Genomic DNA, 14,050 nt, shown 5'->3' with positions numbered 1-14,050 from the left:
ATATATTTAGATAGTATTTAAATGTGATGCTATTTCATACTTCTCACAGTGTGTTAATATTACAAGTATTTTGCCAAATACTGTGAAGACAGGAGATCTAGAGCAATTCTTTTTTTTTTAAATCACAGCACAAAACTGGGGGTTTCATCTACTACGGGACTTACGGTACAGTGTGGCTGGCGTCTTGACGTCACAGGGAGGCCCGTGACGCGGCACGCAGCAGCGGTCTCAGTGGGTGTCCATTGTTTGAGGGCTTCAGTCAGAGGAAGGTGAGCAAACCGGATTCGAACCGCTCGCGTCAGTGTCAAACTATTACATTTACTTTGTGGTGTTCGCAGCAGAATTAAATCAAGTTCACTCGCGTGTGATTCACCTGGAGAAATAAAGAAACACTGTCCGGTTAGGCGCTGGGCTAACGGCCAAGCTAGCAATGCTAAGGTTAGCACACAGGCTGCATGCTTTTAACCGGCTGCGGTAGTTTTGAGTCCAGGTTGTTGTTGGTTTTATTCCCTTTTTATTAGAAATGTCATCAACACTGTGACGCTGTTGAGTCGAGTTGTGAAATGGCTTCATGTGGTTTTTCTATCGTTTGGCAATGTAGCTGCTAGCTGCTAGCTTAGCCTGCTAGCTCTCTCTCTCTCTCTCTCTGTGTGTTGTTGTTGTTGTAGCGGAGTTAAAAACTGAACAAAAGAAACTACAAAACAAAGAAACGTGTCCGTCAGCAGAGGCATTGTTCAACCAGCTCAGGGTTTGAAAAGGCTCAATGTGGAACCATCCGAGGGGCTGGTTCCTGCTGTGTAAACATGGAGGCTGACCAACTGTCGGTTAGCCGTTGTTAGCTAGTGCTGCTTGAAGCTTATACGATTAAAAAAAGAAGCAGTTAACTTTACAAGGTAAATAACAACAACAACAAGTAGCTGTGAACTCCAGCTCGAGGGAATAGTTTTCTGTAAAAGTTCAGTCGAAGCTGGTAAAACAACTCGTCGACGAACTTGTGAGATTAGATAAGACTTGTGTAATGTTATGACACTGTTATTTCATGTATTATGTACGTGCTTCTTCTATTTTTACACTGTTTTGCACTGTTGAAAATAAAATGGCAGGTTGTTACTCTTTGACTTTACTTCACTATAGATGTATATACACATTCACCACGATCCTGCAGTTGCAACAGCTCCAGACTCCCAATTAGAAATCAACAAGGTCCCTGGTGTGTCAGTCATGTTTACACCCGTTACTTGAGGTTAATTCCCATGTTCCCTCGCAGGCAGGATGTTGAGGCTTCGCTGTAAGACCAAAAATGGGAGCCACCTCATGCAGGGCTTGACTCACCAGTCCTGCGTCCAGGAGCTGAAGAGGAAGGTGGAGGAGCTGACTGGGATCCCCTGCGACGTGCAGAAGATCATGGTCGGCTACCCACCGTCCAGCCTGGATCTCCGAAACGGAGACGCTCACCTCAAGGATTACCCCATCAAATCAGGTGCGTTGACAGACATCACAACTATATGGACCAACCCCACACCTTTTATTGCAGATATGGTTAAATTATTGCTTTAATTACATTGTTTGAATGTTTTTTCAGGGACATATTGTAAGTTTAGTGACTGAAATAACGTTTTAAGGAGATTTTTTAGAAGAAAGTTGCAGAAACATCCCCTCGTCAGAACTGATTTCAACGTGTCACAATGTTTTTATCTTAAGTTTGTCTCTCAGTCTCTTTTTTAATCCTTTGTAAAGTGTCTTTGAGTTTCCTTGAAAAGCGCTACACAAATATATTTATTATTATTAGAGATGGAAGTCTCAAAAGAACATTAAAAAAAATGTGTAATTGGGTGAACAGACCCTTTATCTCAGCTCGTGTACATGCACCTTATCTGTGTCTACCTTTCTAGAGATTTCTAATATGTGCAAAAGGTTCATGTGAATACTTATTAACCCGGTTATGCTTGTCAACCAAAGTGTGAGTCACTGATGTGTCATCGTCCACAGGCGACACGCTCATTGTTGAGGAAGAAAAAAACAAGCCAAAGCCTCAGGATCATCCCACTGTGACTAAAGTGCCGCGTCTGGAAGCCTCACCCGTGCTGGCACGCCGCGTGGTCCCAGCCGACAACTCCTGCCTCTTCACCAGTGTGTATTATGTGGTGGAAGGAGGCGTATATGACCCCGTGTGTGCTCCTGAGATGCGGAGCCTCATCGCCCAGATCGTGTCCAGTGACCCCGCCGCGTACTGTGAAGCGGTGCTGGGGAAGACCAACGAGGAGTACTGCACCTGGATAAGCCGCGACGACACCTGGGGAGGAGCCATCGAGGTGTCCATCCTGTCCAAGTTTTACCAGTGCGAGATCTGCGTGGTGGACACTCAGACAGTCCGAGTGGATCGATTCGGGGAGGACGCCGGTTACCACAAACGCGTGCTGCTCATCTACGACGGCATCCACTACGACCCGCTGCAGAAAGAAACCCCCGGCTCCGACGTCCCACCCCAGACTATCTTCTCCACCACGGACGACGTAATTCTGGCCCTGGCCCTTGAGCTGGCAGACGAGGCTCGGCGCAAGCGGCAGTTCACGGACGTAAACCGCTTTGCGCTGCGCTGCATGGTGTGCCAGACCGGCCTGGTGGGACAGAAGGAAGCTCGTGAGCACGCCAAGGAAACAGGCCACACCAATTTTGGGGAGGTGTGATTTTATTTCGTCTTTCTCCTCCCCCACCCCCCCTTCTCACAAATAGAGCCACCACCAAACCCGTGCCCCATGTCTGGCAACTGTGTCAGTCCGTGTCTGTCTGCTTGTGTGATCCTCTACCTCACATTGCCCAGCGACATCCCCGGAGAATCTGCAGACGCCGTGTTTCAGCCTCTAACCTGTTCAGTATTATACTTTTAAACTGCCGTCAGTTCTCAAAAGTCAGAAGAAACACTACTGCAGCGCTCCGGTGTCAACAAACCATCGCACTCGTCTGTTACAGATGGTTTTCAAATCGATGTAACTGGGTCCAGGAAAAATATGCAAACAATTCTTAGGATTTGATTTAATCCGTTTAGATCACTCGATGTTTCCCGGGTTGTGTTGAAACACACCAAACACTTAAATGTGACTGAATTAAAACAACCACTGAGAATTCTTTGTGCTATGATGTGATCCTACTCACTGTTGTCTTAACCGCAGAACACTATGTTTGACTGTTATACATGATGTTGGTTATGTAGCATTGTGTTTTTTATTTCCCTCGTGGGCAGAGTTGTTTGGACAGTCGGACACTAAGCTGGAGTCGTGGGTTGAGGTTTTGAAATGTCATGATCCCGAATTTATTATTTTTGTGGGACTTTTTCCATGTTTTATTAAGTTGCGACACCATTTATAAGTGAACTTGTTTTAAGTGAAATAAAAATAATTTAAAAAAGGATGGTGCTGAAAACTAAACATTTTAAAAACTCTGTAGGGCTTTGCTTTTCTCCATCGGTACGGCAGATTCTTATTTCAGGAGTGTAGATTTTTTAAATGGTGTAATTTTTTTCGGGTGTCATGCTGTAAGAACTAATCTTTTTAGACAGTGTTTTGTTTTATATTGCTGCATATTTTTGAGAAAGCTGTGCAGTGCATTTCAGAACACAAGTCATGGTGAGAGGGTGGTGTATTTTATAAACGGTGTGTAACTGCATTCAGGTGCTCGTTGGAAGGTCCCACTTCCCGAGATGTGAAGTCCTTTTCCTGGCTTTGGTGTCTTTGTGTGCTTTGAAGACAGAATGTGTGGGAAACAAAAAATGTATTTATGCATTTAAACAACACATTGACACATCTTTCCAATATCAATCAGATGTCATCTAAATCGATGAAAACGTTTGCATCGTTAGTCGCATGCAACATTAGAATCTACTATTTAGAGCTAATTGTAAAATGATCGGTTAATGAGTGATCACGTCATCATCTCGGATTTTCGCTGACTGTCCGAGTTCTGACTTCAGATGCTCTCACGTTAATACTTTTTTCAGATTATTCCGACACCACATGAAGGCACAACCAATGACTGTGTGGGAGAAATCCTACTCAACCCTACAGCGTTTACTGTTCACGTACTGTCCGCACATTACTTCCTCGTCACCTTCGTTAAACATGAACCTCTCCTGAGAACAACTCGGTTTGATGTGAATGTTTGAGAACTGCGAGTAAAGATTTGGGTTTTATTTTGTAACACTCTTCTTAAGATTCTCACGCTGTTCCACTGTATGTTCTCAGCTAAAGTCAGGCATGATCTCAGTTTATTCCCTTCACCGGCTGCCTGTAAGGATGAAGCTCGCTCTTATTTATGTTAAACATCGGGTCAGAAATGTTTAATTGGAGTTTGATATTTGTGGGATTTCCTTTTTCTTGACGCTCCGTTTGTTATGCAGAACCAGTATTTCTATGCTACACATCTGTGATATTGGTACTGAGTTGTTGCCAGAAAAAGAGTTTTCACAATTGAGGACTGGATTTAGACTTTAATTTAGTAATTTCTTTCTTGTTTTCAGTCATGACTCATGCTTAACTCAACTAATGGCAAAAATGTCACTTATTTCTTTGTTTGAATGTGAATTATACTATTTTTCCCCCTCCTCTGTTACCTTAGTTTCTTTTTATTTCAGCAGTAATGGATTGATCAGCTTGAATTTAAGTGAAACTATGAAATGGCTTTGTTGTCTTTTGTCATAACCAAGTTCTCATGAATGTTGCACACAAAGCACTACAGAACAACTGGAGTTACTTGATTTTTGTCAGTGTTGTGTCACAATTAAAACTTATAGCCGCTGGTGTCGTGTACGAGTCTTTTTGTATCGAGCTGTTAAAACCTTTTTTTTAAAGTTTACTGAAGGGCTCCATGTTAAATGCTGTTAATTTAGCCATATTATTGTATCGTGATAATAACGCTCCACAGTTCTCATGTCTATGTGAATATAAAACCGTTATAAAAAACTAAAGGTAAAAGCTAGAATCCAAAACAAAGAATTTAGTCATTTGAATATAGATTTTTGTACGTGTAGATCCAAATAGAAAACGCGTGTGTGTGTGTGTATATATAACCATCTCTATTTATAACTCAGATTTGACGATCCACTGGAGATCAACCCCAGTTGTCTAAACATCACTGATCCTGTGCCATCGTAGTGGGATTAAACTACCTACATGTTATTTTAAGGAACATCTACTTTTTCCTAATAGGATCTAATGTTTGTTCACTGACTGACTGACTGGAGCAGCTCCCACTGCTACTATGAAGTTAGCCTGGAGTTCACTTCCAGGCCTGAACTAGTTTGTGTCTACATGTCGATGGGATTTCTACTGAGTTTAAGATACATACTGGCTGGATGGAGCAATCAGGAACTCTTTGACCGTCTGTACTGTGCCATGAAAACATGAGAAAAGTTTTTTTTAAGTAAACTTATTTGTCATTAACTACTTTCTAGTTCACGTGCATATAAGGAGCATATTGTCACTGTTAGTCTTTGCGATGCACGTAATGTGTTTTTATTAAGTAAGTAAGAAGTTATTGCTCATGAATTACATAAGCTTAAGTATGGGCCTCACAGGGAAGTAATACCCTGAAGAATAGTCGTTCTCCCTAAATAACACTTAATAGATATTGTCTGTTATGTATGACAACACAAAACTGAGTGTAAAAAGTTCGAATAGCTAAATAAAGTTTCTACATTCTACTGCAGTTGGACATTGGCAGATCCACATTTGTAAAATAAACAAACTAGGGCTACGTTGTAGCACTGAACGGGCACGATTTTTGTGAAGATCGGTGAAAGCTAACTGAGGGGCTTTTCCTTAGATGGCGCTGTTGAGCCATTTTGCCACGCCCATTTCAAATTACTCCAGAATACAATTACTTTTTGGGGTTTTGAATTCCCTGCAAACTTTGGTAACGATTTGAGAATGTCTAGGCCCTGAAAAAGCCCCAAAAGGGAAATACAAATCCTTCGAAATACAATAGGGCCTCCCACTCGGGCCCCTAATCAAGAAATTTGAGTTCTCTAATTAACAGATTTAGAAAAAAGTTAAATATTTGCTGCTCTGAATAAAAAAGTGTTGTAAAAATGTCATCAATAACTTTCATTCAGAAACAGGATCAAATATTTGCTTTTTGTAGGTTCTAAAATGTGTAAAACTTATTTTATACTTATTTCATAGTAATTATTTTGGTAAAAGTAGGTATTTTCTTTGTTGTATACAAAGAATACGTGTGCGTAACTAATGGATCAATCGAGGTGAAGCTTTGTTCACAAAGAGTAACGAAAATACAGATACTAACAGAGTAATAATATTAATTCCTGTGGAGTAACAAATTACTATTTTCCTGCTGTATATGATTATTATGATTATTAATTATTGATTAATATTTGAGTAACCCCACTGAGACTTTACTTTCACTCTCACTCAGCAGAGATTAACAGATTATTAACAGGTGTGGTTGCCATGACGACGGGGGCTTGTGCGTCTTAGGGGAAGCGCTGCTCCGTGACTGGCTGAGAGCTCCGTGTCCTTCATGCAGGTGTCTGCTGCCTCTTCACTCACACGGGAGACGACAGAGGAACTCACTCATGCAGCGAGAGGCAAACAACAAGGTACGTTTCACACGATATCTATTAGATGTTTAGTTAAACTTTAATATGAGGTTTAGTATTAAGAAGTTTAGTAAGTAAACTTTTCTTCTGGTATTGATGTTGGGTAAATGTAAACTTAAATATAAGATAGATTATGATTGAATTTTCTTCTTCTTCTATCTGTTACCCTGTTTTAAAAAAAATTTGAATTACTTGACTACATATTTGTGTGTACTGTCGTTATAGCAAATGTAATTTACAACCATTGACATATTTTGCAGAATTGTTTCAGGATTTCCTTCATTTATTTTGTATTATAATTATTTGTTAGTTCGTTAGTATAGTTAAAAATGAAGAATTGAAGGTAAAAACAATTATGATAAATTCGAAGATTAAGGTCAAAATATAAGAATAAAAATGTCACAGATGAGAAAAGAGTAAAAAATACTCTTAAATGATTATGTAATGTATATATGCGTCTTTTGATCTGTGGGAATTTTGTGTTTTTGTGTAAATACTTTCATTAGGGCAGATAATGTCTAGAAAGGACAAACTATAGAAAAATAGTTGGAAGTAATAACATAACAAATAATGATTAAAATTACTAATAGTTTCTCCAGAAGAAGCAGAGTATTGAAGAAGCAGAGTATTGAAGAAGCAGAGTATTGAAGAAGCAGAGTATTGAAGGCTATGAACTCACTGCACAGTGATGGTTTCAGCTGGTGCCAGTAATCAGTTTCAAACATTACATAAAGGATAATAAAACAATGTACACTTGCTCTTTTATAACCTCAATCAAGGCAGAACTGTGCCAATGGGTCATATGAGTCACATGTTCCACAAAGTCTGTGACATTTGTCTCTGGAGTGAGAGCGACTGTCTCTGTAGGTGTCTACATACATAGATATGATATAGAGCTGCTGTTGTGATGTTTTTAATGAGGAAAAATCCCAACTCAGTAACATTGAATAGCTGAGAAAATATGAAATAATGGATAATATATGTGAGGAAGATGAACGTGATCTCCAAAAATCAATTGGCTCCAAGTTTAAAATACTGAATCCATATTTTACAAACTGTTAGGAATCATCTCCAGGCTCCAGCAGCTGCTCTGGTTATCTGTGTGTGGTCAAGCCAGATTGTGTCGGCTTAAAAAACACAATAAACCTTATCGGCGAGTTTCCACTGTTCACATTCATATCCCGAGCTGCATGAGGCAGGACCCATGGGGAAGTGTACATGGTGGCCTGTTGATAAGTAGCTCTAAAACTTCACAGGGATGGGATGACCGGGTAGATGAACAGGGAACAGTGAGTGCTCCTGTTCCTCAGCAGCTTCCTCTCAGGTGTCGAAACTTATCCCAAAGTGACTTTTGGTTTTCTCTCGAGAATCTGACAGAAGTTTCTTTATACCAAGCCTCCAGCTCCTTTTTTACAAAACCCAGTGAGAAGGTCAAATGTGTTTATCTCTAAAATGTGTTTCTGGCTCAAATGGCTGTAAAACAAATGGGATTTCAATGTCTAATCACCATATACAACAAATACACCATTAGGACAACTCGCTCTTTGTATTTCAAATTTCGATTCAGGGGAAGAACCTACAACCGAGTTAAAACCGTCCAAAGTGGACGAACGGGATATCAAATAGCTTTCAGGAGATCATTTCTGCCGCCCTCCGCTCCCCCTGAAACTGATCCGGTTGAGGAAGATTAGGAGTGGCATGTGTTCTGTAATCTGAGTCACATGCAGCGAGAGGAGGAGTGAGATATCTGTCAGAAACAGGACCGGTCTTTCTCTAAGGCTGCACAGGATGTTACACGGTGATGAGAGGTCGGCGTGAGCGACTGAGCCATTTAGAAATCTATAAAACAAACTCATAAATCACACGTTTCTTGTCTAAGCAATCACAACCCAGTTACACATTATTTATTCTAAAGGAACCTCTGTTCCCGAGCATATGAGTAAAGAGTGACTGGTAATAGCTTCAAATGAACCTGCAGAGTCTAAAGATTTACTTAAATTCAACATTATAGGCCTCCTTTAATTTCTTGTTTTTCCCCTTATAAATTAAGTTTCAATTGCCTGGTCATGTTGTTTTGAAAAGTTCTTTGGGGGAGCTTCATCGTCTCGTCTGTTAAAACCAAAGTTACCCTCACAGGCGATGTTATCTATGTTTTCAGGGTTAAGGGTTAAGGTTAAGGTTAAGGTTAACCCTAATCCCCTTAACCCTGACATAACCCTGCCCCTAACCAAACCCGATTTAAGTCTACTAGCACTTTCTTAACATATCATCGTTATTTATTTTTTATTGGCTTTTACTTGTAAATGTTCATATTAACAATCATGAATTTTATTAGATTTTAGTTAGTAGCTTGGTGATTGACTGTGGAGACCTGGACCGCTGATGCGTTTTTCCTCTTTAACCTTGTATGAATACATTTTCTGGAGGGTGGGATTTAAATGAACCGATTACAGTTTCAGTAAGAAAAGGTTTTTAAACACACTCAGTCCCCTTCTTAGCACTTATTTAGATCCCCCAACACACAGCAGCTGATGTCCCTTCCTCTTCATGTCGCCGTACGTTTGTTGGAAACAAATCTATAGCGTCCATGTCCATGTCCTGTACTGTTAATCAGAGTCTGTGCACATTGAACTGTCAAAGTCTAAATTCCTTCACAGCTAAAAAGACGATGTCCAGCCACAGCTTCTTGTAGAATATATGTTAAACTCGGGCTGAGCCTTCAATGCAGAGTTCACACTGTCACTAAAGGTTTTATGATCAGCTGATAAAGCCTCTGTGTTAAATCAACTTACTTCCAGCAAGTTGTAAAAATGTGTAGATAAAAGCCATAACAACATCACATCACATGTTTTCTGCCTTCTGGTAACACACACCTCCTCAATTGGTTGTTAATTGGAAACACTGATGACAGATTCCTCCATAAGGTTAAGGTGAGGCAACACAAAAGATAAGGTTAGAACAAAGGAGACGATGCAAAAGCACTTGAAGAATATTAACTCTGTGTGTCTGGCAGCGTGTACAGGTACATCCGAACACAGCATGATGCTGATATGAAGGAGTAAAAACATCCCAATACTGAACTACAATTGGAATTAAGAACATTTTCTATGTAAACAAGTGTTTTTCTTATTAGAAACATAAACACTGATATTAAATAATACTAAGAACCTGCAGGAAATGGCTCCCAGATGCAGAGTATAAACAGTGTGATTAAATGATGGTATGATGCATAAAATTGAATCTACTTTTGAATAATTTTTCCAGAATATTTTCACTCAGATAAGACTGAAAGTTAACTATCTCTTTCTGTTTCGGTGCAGAGGGACACGCAGCGATCTGGGCCTCTAACCTTGAACCAGTAGAGGACTACCATGCCTAAGAGCGATACCTGGCCAGGTGGCGTTGGATTGGAGACGATGAGCGGTATGGACTCTGCCGGCAGCTGTGACAGCGTCGTCAGTGCCAATTCTGGCTTTGTGAGTCCCTGACCTTCCCTCCTTCACTCTGAGAATGAGTAGAGTTGTACTACATGATACAAAAGAACATGGGATATCAAGACAAAACTGTGTAGCAATTGAGAGCTGGAACCTAAAAACTAAGGGATTTATCAGGTTTAATCATTTTTGTATACATTTAGAAATGAAGGGTTTGAGACATTACACAATTGCGTGTATAAGAGTTTGTCACACATCTGATTTCCTCCCTGTGTTACAGAGCGATGATAGTCTGGAGCACCTGTCTGCTGAGGAGAAGGCCTGCCTCATGTTTTTGGAGGAGACGATTGAGTCTCTGGACACCGAGGAGGATAGTGGACTGTCCAATGATGAGCCCGACCAGATGCCCACTCCTGGTAATCTCGCCATCAAACTGGCTGACCTGTCAGCCTCCTTGAGCAAGAGCAAGCTGAACGGTGAGTTAATCTCTGGGGACAGATGCAGAACTAACAATACATCAGTCGATTAAACACTGTGAAGAGCATTGCAGTTTGTTTCCATTGCCAAACATGTGCTTATTTGAATCAGATTTACAGAAACATCCCTCAAGAGAAAACATCAAGGAGAACGCTGACACTAAACCCCTGCAGAGCTACCTGGTTCCTACACCTCTTGTTATGGCAGGCAGCGCTCTCTCTTCTGTATCCAGCACCAAACCAGGCATTCCTCCAGATTCAAACCTCTCCAGGCCTCAGATCGCACCTTCAAGCAACAAATCTCATCAAAAACCCAACAAGAAACCTGTTGTTCACTTTGAGGTGAATGTTGTGATACCTCCTGCCACGAAACCCAAGGACAACTCAGTCAGGACAGCGGAGGGTCCTTTACCTCGAGGACCTTTGTCGTACGATGCGCTTGTTTATCTGCAAAGGAGTGCGTCCACGAAGAAGACCCCTCTATGCCCCACAATTGATCACACTATAGAATCGGACCAGCGTCCTCCTGCCTTGATTGAAGGACCAAACTTCAGAAACATGCAGAGATCTGACAAATCCCACCCAGAGCCTTCCAGGCCGCACACAAGTCCTCCAGTTGTGCCCCCTAAACCCCAAAAGATTCCTGCCAGCATTGCTGCGAAAACACAGAATGTAGCTTCGACAATCACAAACACTTTGTACAGTATCAAGCATGCGAAAGATCCTCAGGTGGTGAGACAGAAGGCTTTGCTGAAGCTCGGCCTCCTGAAAGATGAACAACAAGAATATGAGACACTTGCTCCACTACCTCCCCCCAAACCTCACTCCTCTTTGGACCCAACACCCAGAAGATCTACAAGAGGTTCATCGAACGGTAATCCACCAAGAAGCCCATCCTTTTCTTATTCTCAAGTGCCCAAGAACAAGCCTCTGCATAGCAGCGCCAGTTTCCATCACTACTCCAGATCTGACCATCAGTCTGCAGCTGTACCACATCCTGTTCAGCCCAAAGGATTAAAGACGGATGCTCTGGGGGACCCAAGGAAAGGTGGGAACTGTCCTGAACGGGGACACATCACAGGAGCGGGACCAGTGAAGACCACCTCTGCAGCTCAGCCTCAGAAACCCTCAAACTCTGTAGGATATTCTGTAATGGTGGTGCCAGGGATGGGAGCTGATCGGAGAGAAGCACTCCGAAAACTTGGACTTCTTAAACAGTGAGAACAGGCGAACGGCAGGAGTGTGACTGCGTGGATGCAGTGCTCAGAGTTCAGAGAACCATCAGCTTACTGAGTGTTAGAGCATTAAGAGGGAACTTGGCACTCAACACTTTTGGCAAAGTAACGCATGAGGATGAAGGAGAAGAAGTTAAAAGGGAAAACCAGGACTTTCAATCTAGGTTGAACTTACTTACCTGAGGACAGTGTCTTTCCCAGCTATTTTTATTTGGTCTCAGGAGAAACAAACTACAAGCACATACCTCTGCAACAGTCCCCTTTAATTTAATCAGGCTGCACCAAAGTACAGACATTTATAGAGATCAGTTCCCTTAATATGATTGTTTTTAAAATCAAGATCCATGAATTATTCCCTTGGAAAACCGAGAAAATCTCACAATGTTAGATAAAGTGATGAAAATATTAGTTGATCCTTTGTCCAAATCCGTCCCAACATTTAATGGATTCTTTCTTGTCACGTCATTTCATCAAGTTTCATGGAAATCTGTTTATTAGAATAAACATATTTCTGCTGGGGAAATACCCCCAAACCAACCAAGCAACATAAATACCAAATGGATAAAAACAAGTAAAAAACATAACGTCTTTGGCCAAGGTAAAAAAGTAGGCAGTTTAAACATCAATATAATCTTCACCCTCATATCTCCAAATACCATGCTGCTGATGTTAGTAGTTTTCCATACACCTCAGGTTTATGGCTATGAGATTATCTGTATCTACTTCAGCTGTAGAATATTATATTGCAATGAGCCTTGATGTGCACAAACATCCCACTTAGTGTAGAGACACTGACGCAAACTATGGTTTTCTATTCATCTTGCTCCATCCTCAGACTGTACATTAAGAGATTTTTTATATAAACTGTGGATCACAGACGTGCCTTTAAGTGGATCATCGACAACTTGTCTTGTTGAGCAGAGCCTCAAAGAAGCAGATGTGTGTTTGCAGTTCAATATTCTCGTAAAGCAAAACTTTGAAAATGCTGTGGGGTGATTTTTTCATTGTTTTTTTTAAAACTACAGTAGCTATAAGTATTAAATGATTATTAAGATCTGATGTAACAGTAGTTGACAGATTTGTTTCTACTATAATTTCAAAGTGTATCGGTGTATTTAGAGATAGTCACACATAGTTTGACAAACTGTTCATGTGACTCCCTTGAGATGAAAAGGACAATGTGGTTATTTCTGATAAATTATGTCACTTGTAACTAGTGCAACAACTTGTACACGTCACTGATATGAAACGGTTCAATGGACATCGATGTGTTACGTTACCAACGTACTTATCTAGTCTGTTGTTATTCTGCCCCAACTGCTACAATAAATGATCAGAGAAAAATCTAAAGATAATTAGCCATTGCTTTCAAAATGTGCTTTTATATTTTCCATAATTCATTTGAGCCACTGTTTCCCATATGATTTATTTGATTGTTCTTTGTTTTTTTATGGGTTTGCTGTGTTTTTGTATGTTTGTGTGTGTGTTCACGTATTACTCATGTAGTGGGGACCTACATACATACAGTCACATTATGGGGACTTGTCCTCCTAACGGGGCTTCAACTCTTCCTCCCTGTCGACCTGCAGAGTGACTCTACCTCTGGGCTCCATCCAGCTCTCCACTTACAGAATGACTATCAGTCATACCACACTGCTCCTCTTACACAGCACTCGGGCTACGGGAAAGCCAGCTCAGCTGTTCTTCCATTATCCGATTATCTGCAGCCCCACCTCCGTGTGAACTGTCCTGTCTTTGTTTACTTGATGTCCGTCGCATGTTAGTGTTCTAATTCCTGCTAATGATTTATTTGAACGGCCGGGTGATTTGTTTTACGCAACTGCCTCCGGAGCCTGAGCTAAATTAGGGAGCGGTTGATAATCGTGAGAGACAATTACAGTAGCCCTCTGTTGTTTTATCTTCTCGATGAGGCAAGCACGTCGCATGATGGGCCGTTATCTGTGTCTAGTGTGTCTGCACAGACAAATAAAGGGTGTTGAGTTGTGAAACTGACACAAGTCTCTGTCAGTAATATCAAACAATGGATAAAGAAATCAGGCCAGAGCCCAAATTAGAAATATGATACTGCAGAAAGAACTGAGTTTCTAAAACATTAAAACTACAACTACAGTGTTTGTTGTATTTTCAGTAGCTATCGTCGGGTTATTTCTAATAGTTTACTGCCAATTAATCTGTGCAAACTTTCCAGTTTAGGATCCAAATCAATTCTAAATAATTCACAGATTTGTATTTGGCTCGAGCATAAATCAACAACTCTCTTGTCTTTAGTAAGGA

At 40.9% G+C, this 14,050-nt stretch overlaps 2 protein-coding genes across 3 annotated transcripts; both read left to right on the top strand.

The window, feature by feature from the left end:
* The first annotated feature begins 164 nt into the window (after nt 1-164).
* Nucleotides 165-4,793, top strand: yod1 (YOD1 deubiquitinase). Of its 2 annotated transcripts, none has more exons than XM_035149094.2 (3): nt 165-269; nt 1,268-1,480; nt 1,990-4,793. In XM_035149094.2, exons 2-3 carry the CDS (start codon nt 1,273-1,275, stop codon nt 2,685-2,687), a joined length of 906 nt encoding a protein of 301 aa, XP_035004985.1. In that variant the 5' UTR covers nt 165-269; nt 1,268-1,272; the 3' UTR covers nt 2,688-4,793. The 2 variants fall into 2 exon arrangements, with proteins under 2 accessions (XP_035004985.1, XP_035004993.1); XM_035149102.2 differs by lacking the exon at nt 165-269 and adding an exon at nt 276-438.
* A 1,746-nt stretch (nt 4,794-6,539) lies between these two features.
* zgc:158258 (uncharacterized protein LOC791186 homolog) lies at nt 6,540-13,105 on the top strand. The gene is made up of 4 exons (XM_035152351.2): nt 6,540-6,610; nt 9,931-10,086; nt 10,325-10,520; nt 10,633-13,105. Exons 2-4 carry the CDS (start codon nt 9,982-9,984, stop codon nt 11,739-11,741), a joined length of 1,410 nt encoding a protein of 469 aa, XP_035008242.1. The 5' UTR covers nt 6,540-6,610; nt 9,931-9,981; the 3' UTR covers nt 11,742-13,105.
* Nucleotides 13,106-14,050: the final 945 nt, after the last annotated feature.

This window comes from Hippoglossus stenolepis, chromosome 3, assembly GCF_022539355.2.
Source record: "Hippoglossus stenolepis isolate QCI-W04-F060 chromosome 3, HSTE1.2, whole genome shotgun sequence".
In the NCBI taxonomy this organism is placed as follows: Eukaryota; Metazoa; Chordata; class Actinopteri; order Pleuronectiformes; family Pleuronectidae; genus Hippoglossus; species Hippoglossus stenolepis.
The sequence above is the reverse complement of the archived record's forward strand: the minus strand, read 5'-3'. Positions and strand labels throughout refer to the sequence as shown.

Coding starts and splice junctions, on each gene's coding strand:
- yod1 (XM_035149094.2), top strand. CDS start 1,273: ATGTTGAGGCTTCGCTGTAAGACCAAAAATGGGAGCCACCTCATGCAG. Junction 1,481..1,989: donor GGATTACCCCATCAAATCAG/GTGCGTTGACAG, acceptor CATCGTCCACAG/GCGACACGCTCATTGTTGAG.
- zgc:158258 (XM_035152351.2), top strand. CDS start 9,982: ATGCCTAAGAGCGATACCTGGCCAGGTGGCGTTGGATTGGAGACGATG. Junction 10,087..10,324: donor TCAGTGCCAATTCTGGCTTT/GTGAGTCCCTGA, acceptor CCTGTGTTACAG/AGCGATGATAGTCTGGAGCA. Junction 10,521..10,632: donor GAGCAAGAGCAAGCTGAACG/GTGAGTTAATCT, acceptor TATTTGAATCAG/ATTTACAGAAACATCCCTCA.